General features: G+C 43.7%; 1 protein-coding gene across 1 annotated transcript in view; it reads right to left on the bottom strand.

Annotated features, from left to right (window-relative positions):
* Window positions 1–1,550: 1,550 nt before the first annotated feature.
* SYBU (syntabulin) overlaps window positions 1,551–20,278 on the bottom strand; it is a gene marked incomplete at its 5' end in the record, with an annotated part of 39,208 nt that continues 20,480 nt past the window's right edge. Inside the window, 4 exons of the mRNA XM_084226742.1 lie at window positions 1,551–2,862; window positions 4,039–4,188; window positions 5,160–5,363; window positions 7,717–7,815. Coding sequence (XP_084082868.1) covers window positions 1,764–2,862; window positions 4,039–4,188; window positions 5,160–5,363; window positions 7,717–7,815 — 1,552 coding nt within the window. The 3' untranslated portion in view covers window positions 1,551–1,763. The remainder of the gene's footprint in view (window positions 2,863–4,038; window positions 4,189–5,159; window positions 5,364–7,716; window positions 7,816–20,278) is intronic.

The raw sequence follows: 20,278 nt of genomic DNA, 5'->3' as shown, positions 1-20,278 counted from the left end.
AGGTTGTAGTCTTCCCCCCCCCCGAAAATACTTGAGAAGTGCCTGCATGCAATTCTGTGCCATGTGCTCTCTGCTTGAGAAGGGAGGTTGGACCAGATGACCAACTGCGGTGCCTTCCAACCTGATGCCTTCTGTGATTCTGTGAAGGATAGAGATGAATCTCTAGTGGGAAGGGAGTCAAATGCCTGAGGCTCAACATTTTCGGCAGCAGGGCATGTTGGGTACCTCTTAAGCTGAATGTGAAAAAAAGGCTTTTTTTTTGTCCCTGGATTAGAAATAAAATGTATAGTGGGATTATGAACAATGGCGAGAGGTGGGGTTGGAAGCTTGGGTGGAGCCAGACAAACCCCACTGTTTTGCCTGTTTGGTATAGCATTGCTGTCCTCTGATCTATCCACACATCTTAGGTTTTGGACATGGAGAATTCGTGTTTTAATGGTCACAGTGTGCATGCACGCTGAGACCACATGCCTGTCAGACGGGTTAAATGCCAGAAAGACTGGTATTGTTCTGGGAGTGGTGTTGAGGAGTTACAGGTCTCCAGATGATTGCACTGGGTTAAAGATTAGGTCACTTGTATCTGTGAAGGCAGTGTGAGGCAGCAGAGCTGGTTGCGTGTGTAACTGCAGCCCAGCTGGAGCCTTTAAGCAGCCTGGTGAGTGCTTACACTTGGAACTCTATTCAGGTTTTCTCAGTCTAATTCTGATCTCCTGGAACAGTACCTGATACAGTACGTCCCCTAGCTCAGCCTGTACCTGACAGCTCAGCTATAATGGGCTACATTTTTGTACCTTTCTACAGTAAAACACTCACACATTTGACATATCTATCATGCTTTACTGAACTTGTGGTTATAAAGGTAATTTACAATAAAGCAATTAAATAAACAATAAGTTAAAACACAATACATTTATACATAGTTTTTCAAAGGGCTCAAAAGACTATCAGGTTCCAATACATAAAGACTTTAAAACAACATTAAGAATTAAAGTGTATCCACGCCTATACTTACCATTGTAACAAGTGTTAAGACTCCCAACGATGTACATTTTTGGTTACAGTCCCTGTATACACACAAGACCAGTGAAATGCTCAAGCAATTGCACAATTGAGAAGAGCACTACATGAGACAGGCACAAAGGATGTGCTGGAAGCTGCCTGGGGAATACGGGTTTTACCTCTAAATTGAATTGACACTTGGGACAACAAATGGAAAGCGCTAGCATGCTTTCTGGAGCACAGGTGTGATACCCAAAGGGAAGGTTAGTGCTGTCTAGAGAAATACCCCACCTTTCTCCAGCCACTTGCTCCCTAGTGCATCGCGCACTACCCTTGAGCCAGTGCAAAGTACTTGTACATTTGCTCAGTGAACCATCCAGGGAGGGTGACTGAGCTTAATCCTAGCTCAGCAGTGGAACATGAAAGAGCACTAGGCTTGAATTCCTATTTCTCTGGTTATGTTCACTGTGCAGATGTGCTGGCACCAGAAAGTCACCAGCACAGGGGAGGGGCATGATGCCTGGGAGCGGGAGGACTATTTCTGTAAGCAGCAGTACTGTTAAAAACATCTTGTGGAAGTAAGAGGTTCAGCTCATTTCTTTTATTTTGAAACAAGGAACATGTTTTTAACTGATTTATAGTGCAAATCAAATACTCAAAAGCAAAGGATGGACCCTGCCAGAATATACAGTAATCTTTTATGATCTATCTCATCCCTCTTTCTCTCTGCCTCAGCCAGTTGGTGCCCAGGGACAGAGTAGACTTTAGGTTTTGATATTGAAGGGTGTTCGGCGTAAAGAGTGCAGGGCCACCAGGCAGCAACCACGAAGCAATGCTCCAATATTGTAAATAGGATCTGTTCCTCCTCTCTGAGTACTCAAAGCCCACACAATAGTTGGTACAACAGGGGCTGCTACAGCCAGAAGATCCCCGAGGAGACTGCTGCTCCAGTATCTCCTCTTTATTCCTGTATTAACATACTCAAAGGCTTCATCGTCATGAGTTTCTGTAAAATCAAGTTCTTTCATGAAACGGTTTTCATTAACTCTGTGCTCCACTTCCCTGCATGGAGACTCCATAGGAGACAAAAGGATGGCAGAATTGGGATCACTTGGGGTTAAGTCCACTATGATACCAGAATCACTGAAGCTTCCAAGAGAAAATTCACCCAATTCCTTCAGTGAAGAAGGTGGGCTTAGAGGACAGGTGTCTTGAGCTCTGAAGATGTTTTGAATGAGCTGCTCCACATCCAAGCTATATGGCACCACGTCAGTCTGGATGGCCTGTTCCACCATCATGTTGCTCTTTTCTTCTTCCTGGCAATAAGTTAGTTTTCCATCCAGAATGATTTCAAGCATCTCTTCATTTGCAGCAGCACTGAAGGGAGCTGGATCACTCAACTCAGAGGTTGTGGTGGTCAAACTCTCTCCACATAAGTCAGTCCCATTAGGTCTGTCCTCACTAGGAAGCAGATCACTGTCTGCCACCTCCTCCAGACCTTGGTCCTCTGTGATGGGGCTGTCTGGCAGGGTGGCACTCAATGATAACAGCTTCCCCTCTGTGTCACTTGTGTATTCCAGGCACTGTTCATCCTTCGCAGAGTGGTTCTGAGCCATCTCCATGCTCTGCAGCAAAGATTCCAGTTTCTTGTTTTGAATGTTTATGTCAACGAAGTATTTCTGAATTTTTTTGTCTTTCTCAGCCAAGCTGTTTTTCATACTTTCAATAACCTGCTTGAGTTGTTTAATTTCACTTCTTGCTTCCTTTAAGGCCAGCTCTGCCTCCACACGATTGCACTCTTCTTCAATCCAGTCTTCCCTCATCCGTCCCAGCTGAGCTTTAAGCTCTTCTATTTCTGTTTCCCTGTAGCAAAATAAAAATGATGAAACACTGCTGACTGCTCATTTAAAGTCAACATGAGGTTCCCACCACACAGTGATGGCTCTGCTCCAAGATGAGACGCTCCCGGAAGGACGCAAATTTCTCCAGGTGCCATTTGTGACCACCTCTGAGAGAGCCAAGATATGCCAGCTGATTGCTAATGGGAGCCACTGACCTCCCCACAAAACCAGCAGCCTTGTGGGTTGTGCCATGATCCTGGACAATTTGAGGCACAAGTGGTGACCTCTAGGTCACATTTAACCACTATAGTGCTTAAAATCTCCCCTACTGCCTCACCCTGGAGCAAATGGGAAACAGCTGCCTGGACGCATCCCTAGTGCCTCCCAGCAGCTTGTCCCATACTGCCAGAGCCAGCGCTGGCCTCGGACAGCCAGGGATCTCGGGTCTGCAGGCACATGGCTGGCTTTCCCCAGCAGGGAGCCAGAGGCTGCTGCAAGCACATGGGGAGCAAGTGGGATTGAGGGGACTCCCATGGCAGTTCCAGCCCTTGCTGATGCAGAGGAAGAGCACAGGGTCCCTGGAACTTTGTCTTGGGCTCCATTCAAGCAGCCCTTTGTGCCCCCTTGGGTTGTCTGTGCTGGAGAGCCAACTCTCAGAGTGCAGTTTTAGTAAGAGACATCTGCTGCTGCGTAATGCATGTTGTCACTTCTTTGCTCAGCATCCATACAAAGGGCTAGTGTGAGAAATTCAGTATGTAAGTGACAAAAACACAAATAGACACAGTGGTTTGGCAAGAACTTTTCTTTCACTGGGGAAAAGGGGGACATTTGCAGTTTTCCTTCACTGAGAGAGGTAGAACAGGACACTAAGGTAACACATGCTGGCAGGTAGAAACTGTTCTATGTATGAAAGGTCTCAATGTAAATCAGACTTGTAAAAAGTTGTCCTTAAAAAGTATTTTATTGTGAAAGTTCCAAGAAGGAACAAGAGACAGCTATATTTATAAATAAATTAATTGTTTTGCATCCCCTTAGTACACTCTGAAACCTGCAACACTGAAAACAACCTAACCAGACTAATAGTATTTCAAATTTCTTAATGGAAACTTCATTGATCAAGAAATGAGTAAAAACACTCAGGATTCCCAACCCTAAATGTTCCCAAATAAATCTGACTGATTTCTGAAGTAAGGTTTACCTTTCTTTGAGTTTACTTTCAGATTCCTTCAGCTTCGTTTTCAAATGTCGTACTGCCACTTCCTTCTGCTGCAGAGGAGTCAAATACTGCTCTGGATTTTGTGGCTTAATGTTGTGATTGTCACCACAAGAATTGTATCTCCCTGATCGCCTGAAAAAACCCAAAACAAACCATCACAGAACATCACTTTTACAGTTCTTAAGTCCTGGTAGAATGAAAAACATCCCGCTGACTGCTAAATGCAAAACTTGACCCATCTGGGGCTCCTCAGTGTCCACACAAGTTACTTCACCTTGCAAATCAAACTACTTGAGTAAACAGCTGATTTGTAGCTACAGTGCAAGATTTACTATTTATTGTACTTGGTTTCAGGGTCATTACATCAAATGAGGCTTTTAACTTTATTTTAACTTCAAAATACCTGGCCATCCCCTCACCCCAAATAGGTGGTGTGCCCAACAACAGGCAGGGCAAGGGTACCCACCTACAGCCAGCCAGGCCAGGCAGCCCAAGGACTAAGTTCATCTCCACACAGGATTTATAAATCTGAGCACACTGAAATCTGCACTCATCCTGTCTGGCTTTGGGTTGTGTGTATCTTACATGTTTGGCTGCTCAGCTGTCTGAGAGAGAGGGCAACGGCAGCAGCATGGTGGCCATTTCTTCTCTGCAACACGTCACATGCTCTGGCAGGTATCTGTATTCTTTCCTAAACAGGAAACTGCACTCCTTCGGGAGGCGCCTAAGGCGAGGCGGGTGAATTTTCTCCCAAGGGTATCATGTTTCCTACACTACCCCACCCAATTCTCTTTGAAGTGAAAAGAACCCTACAACAAACAAACCAGTAAATCCTCATGAGAACTGATGGCATGAAATAGCCTGCCTTGGAGTGAAAACCAACTGCAAAGGACTTTGACTTAAACTTGAATTTTACAGTGCTGAAACAATAAAGTTTTTACATGGTATGGAGAACCTTGCTGACTGTTAAGTCACCTATACGAGGCATCATAACTATGGTGAGGAGCCAGATGACCTGCATGGCAACTCCTACAGGTGATCCCACACTACAGTGCAGAGAGAGTGTCAATGTACTCAACACCAGGAGGCTGAAACAGACTTGCCTCATCACCGGACTGCTGTCACTTCCTTTGTATGAGCCTGAGTTGCTGCTGCTGGCTGAAGAAGCCCTGTAACTCTGATGGATGTTAGCAGGACTCAGATGGTTTTTGCACAGTGTTGATGAAGTATCCTTTCCATGTGAAGCAGGTGGACTGGTTCCAGACTTGTAGGATGAAGATCCATTATTCCGACTGTAAGGACCACGACTGGAGAAGAGCCAAAATGCTGAAAGCATTATTCTCATCACACAACCCATTATATGTCTACTTTTACACACAAAGTTCTCTAAATAATAAACCAGAGAGATAACTGTGAGTGGCTAGAAAGAAATAAAGTTCTGACATGATCAGCCACTGCATGTTCTTTCACTGGCAGGGGGCTCTCAGTCTGAATTACGTGTTCCAAGGAAATCTCAGCCATTTTACATCTCTCTGTGGACAGCACAGTTCCCAGTGACTCAATCAGATCATCCACGTTCCCTGAATGTTTGACTCTGTTAAGTAAGGAGAGGCCTGTGGTCTGGACTAATGCCAAAAGAACCACACTCCAGCTTTCCCCAGCCAGCCCTGCACAGCGGTGCCTGTGCATGGAGGGTTGCTCTGAGACTGCTTTCATGCTCCTCGGCAAGCAGCCTGAGGGATCACAGTGTGCAATGAAAACAGATTTTGTTTGGGCCACTGTTCTTTTCTGCCTTTGGCATACTGGGTGCTTCATCTGTCATGGTCAGCTATTCATTCACTTGGATATAGTTTGAGCCTCATGGAAAGCAGGCTGAAATAGTATTAAAAGAGACAAAGGAAAGCACAGTATTTTCTTTTTTTCTTCCAGTTTTTCTCATACATATTTACCTTTTTATTTCAATTCTTTATTAAAGAATATGTCAACTGTGTGTGCTTGAAAGCAATTGGTATCCTCCCTGCCTGACAGCTGCCCAAGGGCTGGAATGCTCTGAGGCCAGCTTCCTGGGATGTGTCCCTTTCCTGCTCACTTGGTTTGTCATCCTACACTACTACACTGTTACCTTCACTCTCCCAGTGAAGTTGTTCTTCTAAACAGTAATGAAAGGGCAGGTTTAAAAAAAAAAAAAAAATCCAAACTAAAAATACCAGAAAAAGGCAAACCCAGCTAGCAAAAGAGAAGGCTTGAATAAAAAAAATCAAATACCACAGAATTATGAAGCAACATCTCTTCTTTAAATTGTTTCACTTGGTTTTTTCCCTTCTCAGCAAATGGAACAGTTTATAAGGAACAGATGGTTGAGTGGCTGCTGCGAACCTTCATCACACTGCTGTGGTTTGGGTGATTTTGTAATTATTTTACAATGAAGCACAGGACTGTGGTTTGTGACAACACTGAAGTGTTTCATGGCAAGAACAGTTAAAAAAGAACATATTGCAAAGGAGATATCTCTTTCCACTTCATACAGTGTATCATCAACTCTGGTGTGTGGCAGAACTTGCACAGACATAGCAGGGCATCGGAAGGAGCCTTATTACAGAGGACTTCTGTCCAATACACGATGTCAGTATGCTCCAGTTTAAAGTTATATTAAAATGCCCAGTAGTATATGAGATGACACAGAATCTTAATGAAATTAGGGTGATTTTAGGGCTTCATATTATACTTAGTACCATTTTTTCCCACAGCCAGTAACTTTACTTGCTGAATATAATCTAGAGGGAACTCAAGAAGTGTTTATTTTTCTAAGAGTCTCAAGATACAGATACACTCTCCAAGCCTCATTCTGACAGCCTCTCTGTGCCGGGGCACACCGCAACCTTCAGGACACCAGTGTGACTCAGGCACACGGGTACCCTGCTGCCATCCCAGCCTGCCTGCCAGCTCTTCCACCACGGGCAGGAAACCAGTCCTGTCCCTGTGCACTCCCTCCTCCTGCCCCACAAAATGGGACCAGCAGGGATTGCGTGGGCAGAACACAACGTGTGCTGCTCCATCCCAATGCCCCTGTGTTCTCAAGCTGCCTGAATTTGCAATTCACAGATGACACGGAGAAATCTTACAGAAATCTTTCATGAAAGGTTCACTTAGATAAATATGATATAATTTTTTTTTAAAACTACCTATAGGCTGGGCAAGTGTATTTCAGAAAAAAAATCCAACATCAAAGGCAATACTGTCTACTTCTTACAACAAAAAATAAGATCACGATCTGGAAAGGTGTAAGCTCAGCTGACAATTTATGACAAAGATAAAACAAATTGTTAAGACCAAAAGGTTTAGGTTAACTGGTTAGAAATACTGCTGTTAACTAATACACCCAGCTCTCTCTCCACTCCAGCCAATGCCTTTTCTGCCTTACCTGATTCTATTTCCTGTACTTGCCATGAATAAACAAAAAAAAAACCCCAACAGCTGGCTGATCTGGCATACTGACAATTTTTGTGCACTGAATACAGCATTTTTTTCTTTCTTATATTTCAGTTCTCACCAGTGTGCTACCCAAGAGCTTTGTGTTAACCCAATTGTTTTAAAATGCAAGATCTTACACAGTAGTCTATCTTTGCACTAGCAATATTCAGGAAAAATTGCTTTGCTTACTTGCGAGAAAAAGAAGATCTCTTGCTTCCAGCAGCCGACATATGGACTTCAGGTGCTGAAATACTGCCTGTGCTGCTTGAAGAGCTAAAATCAGCTTCACTGCCTGGAAAGGAAAAGGAAAGAGTGAAAACATGGAAATTATAACTCAAAGATTGTTTTCAAAATAACAGTGAATCACAAGCATCCTTCCTTTGTCTGTTCTGGGTGAATTTCAGAAGTTGCATGGCTTTTCAAACATCCCTGGGGACAAGAGCTGGATTTGTTCCAGATTTTCCCCATTTCTTCAGAACTGGCACTTCAACAAGAGCAGATAAAAAATATTTGGACACAAAACCCTCACACTGCAGAAGCCATTTTAGGTCTCAGACAGGAACACTTGTTATGACAACCTGTTTGCTCTCTCACAGACATCGACAGACGAATGAGGCTGCTCACGTGGCTCCTTCAGGAGCACAGTGATTAGGAACACACCACTGTAACTGGGTATTTCTCATGCTTCAAACCATGGAGAAACACTTCTTGCTGCTTCTGTTTTGTTTTCTTAGATAACAGAAATGTACATATATATATAGTTATAAACCTATACAGGCTAATGGTATATCTATATATTTATCTACACACGTATGGAGATTTTCATGTGGTAGAGAAGCACAGTGAGGCAGTTCTAATAACCTTAAAATAATCCAGTAATCACATGTAGGTCTCAAGCGCTTCTCAGGTACCAAGTCATCTGGTTACTGATTTTCTACAGATCACATCTTTTATTTCACAAGCACTGGCATATACAAGGAAAACTGCTCTCATTTTGCTAAGATAGATAGAAGTGCTAAGAAAGTCTTATCCTCTGGAAGAAAAACACACCAAAGCTGTAATGTTTTTTTACAATCTGTCAGTCTAATGGCAAACATCCTATGCCATACCTAGGTCTCATGGTCTTGAGCCACAGTAATGAATGGTGACTTTAGTTGAGGGGATGGAAATAGCTCTCCAACATCCTTTAAGCAGCTGACCAAGCACAGCATTTCTCACCTGGGTATTTCTGAATGTCATCCCATGGATAGACATCCCCAAGCCAGCAGCTGCAAACTTGCCATTTTTGCTATCTTTTCCACACAGGAGAGATGCAGCTGGAGCCACCATCATCCGCTGCAGCTAGACCTTCTAGTCCTTAATCTCTCTTAAATTCTACACAGAGCTGATGGGAAAGGTGCATCTTTCACCCTGAACACCTGAGACTGGGAGAAGGCTTTGTCAAAGCCTGGCTTCACAGCCCTAAAGAGGCTGAGACAGCCAGCAACCACTCTTACCATTGGGCAACACTTAGCAACTGGCTTTAGGATAAGGTGTGAATGGATTTAACCTAGTACTTTCCCTACCTCATGACATCTGAGACCAGCTTCTATTTCTCTGTGCCTCTGCATCAGCCCATCCTAGGATATTCTTCAGCCCAACTTCAAAGTGCTCAGATAACAAAGCTTAGCTCTGCAAAAGGGGATCCCAGGGACCCAGCTCTAGCACCTCGAACCAGCTCCATAACCAGTACAACGCCCCTGATAATCAGACCCAAGCCACCACACCCATAACCAGATCAGAGCTGTGTGCAGATTTTCAAGGGGAGGAGGGAAAGCAGCAAAGCCACTTGGTTTCAGAGAGTATTTATATCATGTTTACAGATGTAAATGTGAGTGACCCTCTCCGTGGGAAGCAAAATGATCATGGGACATGACATTCCTAAATGCAACAGAGTTTTCCTGATAAACAAAATATCCCCATCTACAAGACTAATGTACACTCCAAATAACCTCTTGGTATCACACTACACCCAGAACTACTTTTCTAAACAAGACCCACACAGATCACACAGATGTCATACCTCTGGTGTTCCGATCCCCAAAACATTCCCGCGCTCGCAGGACACCAGCAGCTTTCCCAAGGCAAGTCCTAGCTGTGGCACAGAGAGCAGGAGCCCTAGCCAAGGTTCATCTCTGGGTAAGCAGATCACATCATAATCAGATCTTGCTATCGAAAGCATTGCCGAGTACCAAGGCTTAACAATTGCCTCTCCCTGACCTGCCTAGCTTGGAGCACCAAGAGCTGCAGGGCTGGGCACTGCTGGTAAGAGCCAGCAGAGCCTGAAAACACAACCACACCATCAGCAGAGCTTCCTGAAAGACTGAACTGCATCTGAGACCAGGAACTGTGTCTGCAAAGCATGAACTAACCTTTCTGGCCCCAGTTCTAATAACAGCTACACACAAGCTTAACACTTCGCACAGGAGACTACTTATGTTTAAAATTAGGCATGTGGCTATTTATAGGATCTTTGAGAACATTTTATAAGTTAAAGGGGTCACTGCTAGTAATGGTTCCAAGTGTACAAATGATGTTCAAGACAGTTTTGTGTGTAGCAGAGCTTGACAGCAATGTTATTAGGAGACTTTAAAAAACATCTTTTCCCATCTGATGGACATCTCTTAGCAAAATAACATGGCATCTATCCATAAAATAGCCATTGCAACATATTCTCCTGGGTAGGCGTGACTTCTGTCTTACAAATATCTTAACAAAACATGAAACTTTATGTCTAGCAGCAGTGCAGGCAAGAGCTGAACTCGGCTTCTCGTTCTCCTAATGCCATTCTCCAGGCTGACAGTGTCCTAAGGATGACTTTTGAATACTTTTGTCACTGGGACTATATAATGGCAAAACCTCACACATGTAAGCTCCAGAACAGCCCATTAATTTAGTGCCAACAATGAAAGAGACTGACATTTCTCAACCCTGCATTCCTTTGTCCTAACTGGCCGTAACACTTGCTTAGCTCCAATCAGACACTTTTCTCTTAAAAGGACTCTTACCCCTTCCTGCAAAAGATGCTAAACGTTGAGTCACCAGCTTCAGCAGTATGTCATTTGGAGTTCACTCACTCATATTCTTCCAGGCTGCAGCCATCAGTGTCCCAGCCCACGGAGCCAGTCCGGTGTCCGTCCTTGGCAGCCCGTGCTCCGGCCTCCCCCCGTCCGGCGGCGGGCTCCGAGCAGCACGCCCACGCTAAGGGAGCAGAGCTCTGCACTGCTCTGTGCAATAGGAGGAACAGCACAGGGATGGCCAACCAAGCACCGTCACATTTTCCAGGGTTGCTCTTTGCCGGGAATGGGTATCTGAGATGCAAGAGAGCAATCCTGCAGAGCCCAGCGCTCTTTACCGCTCGGTGGGCTGCGGCACCGAGCTGAGAGCGCTCTGCAGGCAGCATCACGCTCTGTGCTGCCTTTTCGGCTCCGTGCTGCCCTGACAGCATCGTGACGGCCACTGGGCTCGGCTGACACCGAGGGAGGAGAAGGGAGCCCGTGCCAGCTGCGGTGCTGCCTCTGACGAGCCGTGCGGGCAGCGCCACCCGGGCGGAGGCGCACAGGGCGGCCACGGTCCGGCAGCCCCGTGTGGCATCTGCCACCACTGCTCGGGGAGCTCACGCCCTCCTGTCGCAGCACGGGAGCCAACTGCGAGACTCTTAGGAATGTCTCAAGGGCAGGCTTCCCATCCTGCATCTGATGCAGTGAGAGATTTGGGGGCGGGATTGAGGAGCGGGAGAAGGAGCTGCCTGTGCGGGGGCCGCTCCGCCTCCAGCTGGCACGACCGCGTGTTTACCCCGGCGGCGCAGGGCGGCACCACGGCCGCGCTCTGGGCGTGGAAAAGCCTCACCTTTAACTGCATCCTCTGCCCTGCCTCAGCCACCGCGCAAGGACAGCAGCGGCACAGCTCCGTCTGAAAAGGAGTGTCTTACCCCTTCCTGCGAAAGATGCTACACGTTGTCACTAGTTTCAGCAGTACGTCATTTGGAGTTCATACATATACATACATATACATATACATATACATATACATATGCATATGCATATGCATACGCGTACACGTACACGTACACATACACACACATACATATATGTCACGTTTATGGAGTTAAAAGATACATTTTGTACACCAGAAACGACCTGGGAAAGAAAACCATACTGCTCACATGCACTGAAAAATGTAAAAAAAAGAAAAAAAAGCTGCAAAGAAGCAATGAAATCTTGCTTTAACATTTCAGGCTTTTTTTCAAATAACACCCTTAAAAATGACATATCTTTATATGTGTATCAGCCTTGAAGTAGGTTTTGCATATAGCCAGTGAAACAGAGCTGTAAAAAAAGCCAGTGCTGACAGAAACAGCTTGTCCTCAAACTGTAAACCATTAAAATTTGCTGAGCTTTCTTGCCTTCAGAAGCATTTTGTGACACAGCCAAGTGACCAAAATATGCATCCATATTAACCACTTTGGTGGAGTTACTTGAGGAATAAGTGGCATGCTGTCTCTCTAGATAGCTTGATTTTGAGACCCCCAGAGGTTGGGTCTGTGTGAAAAAATATCCAGCAAGGTCATTAGAAGCAGCTGGAAAAGTAGAGAGAATTCAGTTGTAATGCCCACTAATGAAAGCACCTGTATTTTTAAGAGATTTGGTTCAATTTATCTTGAAAGCTTTAACTCCCAGCTACATCTCTAGCTCCAGTATTTGACAGCATAAGCAGTATATTTCCAGGAAGCACTAATGCTGCTTTTATTTTTCTATTTAATATGGGGTTGTTCCTGCAAGATTTTGTACACCACAAACGACCTAGGAAAGAAAACCACACTGCTTACATGCATTGACAAATGTAAAAAAAACAAAACTAAGCTGCAAAGAAGCAATGAAATTTTGTTTTAACATTTCAGGCTTTTCTTCAGGTAACACCCTTAAAAACGACCCATTTTGAAGCAAAGTCTCCTAGTGGGAAATGTGCAGAATTCAAAGTGTCAGCACCTTAGATGACAGTGGGTTTTGGTTCCAGTCCCTGGCCTTTGACTTACTATTTATTTGACTTAGGATTATCATATGGGAGACTCTTATTTTGGACCTAACTATTACATTTCTCACTATACAGTAACTGGGTAAAAGCAGATGTAACCTTGAGAACAAGGAACAGGTCACAGCTCTCCTCCATGTGGACTGCTGTAATCTTTAGGTGACAAAAGCTGTTCTCACATGCTCTGCCTCTGCTGGTGTCACTCTCTCCGCTATAATGAGATGGGAGGAAGCTGAGGATGCCCAGTAGGTTGCACTGATTCAGGAACTCTTAGAATTAGTGTAGATTTGGGTTTCTTTGGTCTAAAGAGGGCACTGGACTCAGACCTTTTCCTCAAGCTAACTGCTCAGGTGTGACACAGCACAGACTGGTAGCACTGCCCATATTTCAGAGGAGTGAAACCTGCTGGATGCCCGCACTCACAGAGATGGTCTGGCTCTGGTATGGAGGTTCACAGTGAATCCAAGGCATGCACATGGGCACACCCAGGACTACAAGCAGGTGACTAAATCTGGGACACGGGCACTTCTCCCTGGCCTCTCCTGTGAGCATGTCTGGCACGCTCTCTGCTAAGAATCTTGGATTTTAGTACCTAATCATCCCTCTGGTTTTATATGAGGTTTAGTCATTGAACTCCCACTTGTAGTTGTGCTCGACGAATAATGGCAAGAAACAACAATCCTCAGTCCTAAGGCAAGAGGCATCCCTTCCCTATCCCACTGCACTGGCCAATGAATAAAGCCATCGCTCCCACTCCTGGGTGGACATCCACCCAACGGCTCGACAGTGCTCCCTCAGCAGACAGGTCTGTGGTCACATTTCAGCTGAGGGCTCGTCCCAGTAACAGCTGGCATCTTGGGCAGCTGGCAGAGACGCAGTCAGAGGAGATGTGGAGAAACACTTTGGGTGTGGGTCTCCATAAATTGTTCAAACGTGTTGGGCAAGAAGACTTCCAGCTTAAAATCAGACACTTTTGGGAAGGACTGCAACACAGATCCTGCTTCCCTGTGTTTGGATCAAAATGCAATTTTACAAATAATTATTTATCTTGATTTTTGCTCATTTTTCTTGCTTATTCTTTTTACTTTGAAAGAAGGATTGTTATCAAATAATTAATCTCATTAAGCAGTTTTGTGATCTAAGTACTATAGTTTTAGTAGTAATCGGAGCCACACTAATGCAAATTATAAGCATTGCAGATCTCAGCATGAATACATAATGTGACTTATGTATTCTGTGAAACCACAATCAATCAAGCTCTTCTCTCAAAACAGTCACTACAAAATAATTACTGACACTGGCTGAGAGCCATCATGCATATTCTGCATATCACTATGATCGGGGCTTGTGTTTTTCTTAATTGTTTCTAATTCACTGACTTGTAGAGAAGCCAAAAGTGGATGTTGGAACAGACAAAGAGCATTACAAGTTAGAGTTTTTTGCTGCTTTATGTATTTTTAAGGCTATTTTTCATGCAGAAATCAGCCTGACCTAACTATTTTTTTGTGCTTCTGTATGGAGCTTGAGCCATTCTAACAACACCTTAAAAACGACTCCCACAATGTCACTCTTCTGAGCCTGAAGTGACCTTTGTCAGGGGGAACATATGCTCATGGAGCAGAAGGGAACAGTCTGGGGAACTTATCTTCATGTTCAAACAAAAAGGCTCTTTGTTATCAGAGACAGAAGGATGCGGCTTTCCTACACCAACCTCAATATAAACATTGAGACTGGAGGTCCAAAAAATACACTGGGAGTTTTATAACGTAATGCTAAACTTGCATTTGACAGTTTTATAAAATATATCTTTAATTCACCTATGGACAAGTATATTTTATAAGCAGTATCACCTCAGGGGATTTTTTTTATGTACCAGGCAGTACTATTTGGTCTGTTTGAAGGGAAATGGATAGGCTGGTCAGAAGTATTTTTAGGAACTGGAAAATGTCATCTTTGGCAGGGATAACCTAGCAGTACACAGAGAGGCAGAAAACTCCATCACAGACTGGGAAAAGATCCCAGCCCTCCTGTCACGTTGGTGGCAGAAGTTTAACAAAGGGCTTTCAGAGGGCCCCTCAAGAAATCTCCCAAGTCTGGTTCCTGTGTGCAAGGAGGAGGGCACAGTGTATCTGCAAGTGTGTGAAATTGCATGCAAAGCCTGATTCAAGTGAAAGCTTCTGCACAGTCACCCTTAATATAAGACATATGGTTTTCATTTTAATGTGCATAAAACATTTTAAATCAGTTTGAAATGTTTTCAACAGGCAAGGGAAAGACACTGGAAGGAGAAACATATCTGGGGGGTAACTGATGAAACAACCCTGCAATTCCAGGATGAAAAGCAAAATTTGTTGTAAGCTAATAAAATATTTACTGTAACACACATGTTGAAATTATTACAAAAAACTAATGAAGTTCAAGTGCCATCTGTTGAAAAGAACAGCAAAACCTTATGCAATTGGTTGCATAAACTATATTTTTTACAGTAACAAATCCAAGGTGGGTCTGAGGCCAATGCATTTCAAGTTATTACTCCCATCATTTGCTGCTTTTTTTCTCTCTTACTGTTGAGAAGCAAAAATGACAGACAAGAAGCCTGTGCTTTTTCAGCTTATTAATCCTTGCAGGTTTGTGATCGAGTTGTATTCCAGCAGCTCTAGCAAACAGAACACAGCCTGCCCAGATTTCAAAAGCCAACAGCTTCCTATTATTTACAGAGTCCAAGAAAGGTGGAACACAAACCTGTAAGGAAGTGCCTCAGCATGGAAGCAAGACAATGTAATACTAATAAAATATGAAACAAACCTGGCAGAATTTTCATTTCTTTAAAATATATTTTATGTAATGCTGTATGTAAAATGCACTCATATAAAGCAGGTTTGCTATTTTTTTTATGCCACCTTAAAGGCAGCACATTTCAGAGTCCTTGGGGAAGCCATGTCCACCCTGCAGTGGCTGGAGGCTGAATGTACAAAACGAGGTCGGGTCTCCAGCTCCTGGGGGAGTTATGGCAGTTCTGGAACTGGTGCTCTCCCTAAATGCCCTCTCAGCTGGGAACCACCTCCTACCAGTCTCACTCAGCAAAGCTTCTCAGCTCTGCCACACTCATTCCTGTGCATGCCTAGAAGTGGGTCAGCTTAAAAAGTGGTGAACAGTTTGGTGCCTCCTTTGAAAGACCTGGGTGGGTGTTTCACACTACACTGCATAAATCAGGATCCACACAAAACAAACCCAGTGACAACTCTTTTATGTGGTCTGCTTTTCTTGGGAAAGAAAGGCTCCACCTGGGGTTCTTAGGGCCAGGCTTAGCTTTGAACTGGGAGGATGCTGCACATGACCTCCCAATCACCCCCCCAGGAGCACAGCATCCAGCAATAAGAACTTGATGAAGAGATGAGGCCCCATCCTTGCACCTTATCATACCCTTCTCCAGCTCCTCCATAAAACCACCTAATAGTTTGGAATACCTGCCTTCATTAACTCCTGCTACATGGGTGAAATCCATACAGGCTGGAATTTCCCATAGCTCCCACCTCCATCAGAAGACTCCACCCTGCACACAACACAGCTGAGAAAACTGTTCTCTGCAATCTAGAGTTTCAGCAAAGTTGGGAAACTTCTACCTAGTTGTTCTGGCTGCTGAGTTTTGTTTTATGAGTATTGTGGTTTCTTTACTGGAACAGGGACTGGACATGCATTTTTCCTTTCTCCTAGTCTCTTCCCAAGCTCAGAATTCTTTACTTCAAGGGACAACCAAAACAGACTGAAGACATCTAAAGCACAGCTTCATTGGGATTTAGATATCTATGTACATAAAAGCAAGTAAAATACCACTGCTTAAACAGGCCAGATGTTTAAAATGACACCATTACCTTCAAAGATCTGATAAGTTGTTTATGCTTGACCTTCCTTTTTGGAGCCCAGTCACCACCCATTCACCAATGCCTTTATATGACAGTGAAATCAAGTAAGTGAGATTTGCATGACTAAAATAAAGACTTTGTTTTAGCTTTCCACCCCTATGAGTAAATACAGATATATAAACAGAAGGAATGTATTGACTTATCCACTCAATACTGCTCAAAAGTATTTGAAATAATAATTCAGAGGGAAACAAATCTTTTAGATAGTAATTTGGGCACCAAAAAACAAGATCGGAGAACACTACTGATCTTTAAGTCAAACTGATCTTTAAATCTTGATATTTAAGTCAAACATGGCCAGAAAAATGTAAAATCAGATTTTTCTACTTTCTGTTTGAAATGATGCTTTAATTATGAAAACTAATAAATGCATTTCTTCTTTTAAAAATGGGGTAAAACAAAAATAAATCCCCAAAAATTCAAAATATTTTGGACTGAATAAGGCCTTTGTTTGGTTTGAAACAAAGATTTTCTTTAATGTTTTGATTTGGCAGCAACTCCCAAATCAATTGTTTGCATAGCTCTGCTTTGAACATAGTAAGATGTCAGACAAAAAAGCAATAGGGGATGAAAGAAAAACCAGAAAAGGAAATAATCTATCAATTCCTGAGTAAACACTGCTCAGAAAACACTTTAAATCCCATGATTCTCATTTAAAAAGCATTAATAACCTGGAGAAATTCCAAAAAAGGTCAACAATAATGATAACAGCATGACAGGGTACTGTTTATGAAGGGAGATTAAGGGAATGCAATTTGTTTATTCTAAGATAAAAATGCATACTGACAACACAGTTTATCATGGGAGGGGGAATATAGCTGGAAAACTCTAAAGAAAACTATGTAACAGCAACACAGGGTTCTGGCTGTGATGCATGTTATTTCATGAAAAATTACTTGAAATAAAAACTCATGGTGAGTGGGAGTTGTGCATAGTAAAATGTATCTGGAGTAGGTTCAGAGTACTTTAACCAGGGAAAGTTAGGAAGCTATTTTAAACATTGGCATAAATAATACAGATTGTAATTTAAAAGCAGAGGACAAAAAAAAAAATTCCTAAGGGAAGATTCATAATGGACTCTTTCTCATGCACAGTATTTCATCCTGTGAAGTGGGCCAAAACACACAGAAAGCAAACACAAGGCACAGAAAACTCACTGCAGTAAATACACAAATTTCAAGGCATGTTCTACGTTGACCTCATTTTAAAACAAGTACTTAAGAGTGTGCAGTGTGTTTTGCCCTTTTGGCTCAAATTTTGCTCTGGATTAGCAGAGGAGAAAAAAACCCAAACAAACCTGCTTGAATATACAAAAAGAATTTTATTGTTTTTACTAAAGATCACAGCTATTGCCATCTTCAACACCTACCTCTAAACCCCAGGGCCCTTGTTACGCCAGGCCCTCAGCTGCCTTTTCCTGATGCAGGAGCACGTCCCTGCAAGGCCCAGGAGACCTTAATTTCTATCAAAAGGCATTTGGGTCTAAAAGATGCATTGTGTGGCAGGGATGCCATCCTGTGCCGCGTCCCAGGCAGTCCCCTCCTCCCTGTGACCCCTGTCAGAGCGGCGGCTCTCTCTGGACCAGGAGCGAGGTTAAACTGGAGGCCATGGGCATCCTCGGGCCACGATCGGTCTGTGACAGCGGCTGTCCCACTTTCTGTGTGTCTGCAGCAGCAGTGGTACAGTTACTGGGCCAGGGAGAGAGAGACAAAGCAGGTACCGTGTGCCTGCTGGGAGCTCAGCTCCGAACCCCAGGAAAAGAGGAGCTGAAGGAAAGTGGAGCAGCCTCCCCGGGAGCAGCCACCCCGCACGCCCTCAGCCTGCCCCCGGCCCTGCACGGGGCACTCCTCTGCTTCGTGCTGAAGGCCATGCCCCAAAAGGCACACACAGACATCTAAATCTAAGTTTCTTTTCCGTTTACTGAACTAAGCAACGAGGACATCCTTTTATTTGTTTATTTATTTATTTAGTTATTTATTTATTGTAAGGAAGGAGGTGTGTAACTGCAGGTTTTTGCCCAAGGCCCTGAACTGCAGCAGGCCTGTGCCACCAGCCCAGCCCTGGGCAGGTCACTATGCAGAACAGGTGGGACTCGGGCTTTCAGCTTTTACTCGCCAATTTCTCCTTTACAACTTGCTGGCTTTCTTTTTTGGATCCTCCATTTTTGCTGTGACATCTGGGCACTTGCTGCAGCCTCAGAGTCTTCTGAACGAGGAAATATATTTTGAGGGGCCACGGCTACCCACTAATTGCCTATGTCTCTACTAAGCAACATCTGAAATAATGTTTTAGAAAGGGTTGGATTATAAAATTTGTGACACAGAATTAAAAGATGGTTTTTCTACGCCACTTTAACTGGAATTTGTAGATCTGCATTAAATACTATGAAACGCTTTGAAGCTGATGCACTCTACTTGTAGTTTGTATTTTGCTTATTCATGTTAATAAGAAATGTTTGCGAGTATTTGAACACGTTCTCCCTCAGCAATTCAAGCAAAGTTGTTTAAATTAAAAGTTTAAATCTAAAATACATATAAATCTAAATGAAAACCCTACTGCTATGCTAATAATTTTTACCCACTTTTCTAAACATCTTTTGCTTAAAATATTTAGATTCTCGTTATATTCCAGTATCATTTTTCAGAAGCTACAGAGCACTTATTTCACTTCAGTGTATTTAGTGAGCTTTAGGACTCTAGTTTAGTCCTAAAATTATTTAATATCTGTGAATCCATAGCGCAAAGTGGGATTCAGAATCTCCCTTTGCAATGCTAGGCAGCTTGGGCAGCAGTCTTCACAAAATGGGACAAATGGAGAGTGCCTAAGCTTATCAGGGATGAATGGAAGAGGAAAAAGCATCTAATTAGAGCTACTTGAAGGTCCATGTGCGCTCTTCAAGCACAAACCTTCTTCCACAACTGAATGCCTAAGAACTTCCCTTTCCATTAAAAAAAGAAAGAAGCCAAAAAAGAGAAAGAAAAGCCACAGAGGCTGTGGCTGACTTCAATAAGAGCCGACAGCAGAGGTGTCAGAGGCCTGATGAGGACACAGGAGAGGCAGGTAGGATTCATCTAACTTAACGTGGAAGTCTTCCATGTCTGAACCAACCTCGGTCCCATTCTCAGTCAATGTAACAAGTGAATCCTCAAGTAAATGCTTTAATATTTGGTCAGAAAGATCACACACCAAATACAGTGGATTCATTTGCTCTACCTCCTTTAAAACAAAATAGGACCTGAGTGCACTCATGCAGGCAAAGATAATTAATCCCTACACTACAGATTGGGAATTGAGGTCAGATAATTTAGGGCCATCTCTGCTCTATTCATCTGGGATGAAGACCATGAATTCACATGTCCCTCACCTCCAAAACAGCTCCTGTAACCCCTAGAAGGGAAATGGCAGGTTCACCTGTTAAAGCTGTTTTGTGTTCCTTGAACAGTGGAACCAGTCACTAGGACCAGAGAGAGTCAGACCCCATGTGAAGGTTGTCTAAGGAGACAATCAGAGTCCAGTTTCACATCCTCTGAATCACAGAAGGTGAGGGATTTATGCCAGACAGAGGAGCTCCAATCAACAGGATCTACTGGCTGTGCTGGGTCTAGAACTAGAAGGAAATATTCCAAGGGGCCATAAGAACCCGGATATCCCGGGGTTTGTGGGGGAGGCTGGGCTTTGCAAATGCCAGACCAGACCCTCAGCAGTATCACCCCCACCACCATCCCCCAAACCTTGCAGGCTGGCCACCTTCCAGCCCT

The sequence above is a fragment of the Fringilla coelebs genome, assembly GCF_963513975.1.
Source record: "Fringilla coelebs genome assembly, chromosome: 1".
NCBI classification, from domain to species: Eukaryota; Metazoa; Chordata; class Aves; order Passeriformes; family Fringillidae; genus Fringilla; species Fringilla coelebs.
Note: the sequence above shows the minus strand (reverse complement) of the source record. Positions and strands in the feature narration are given on the sequence as shown.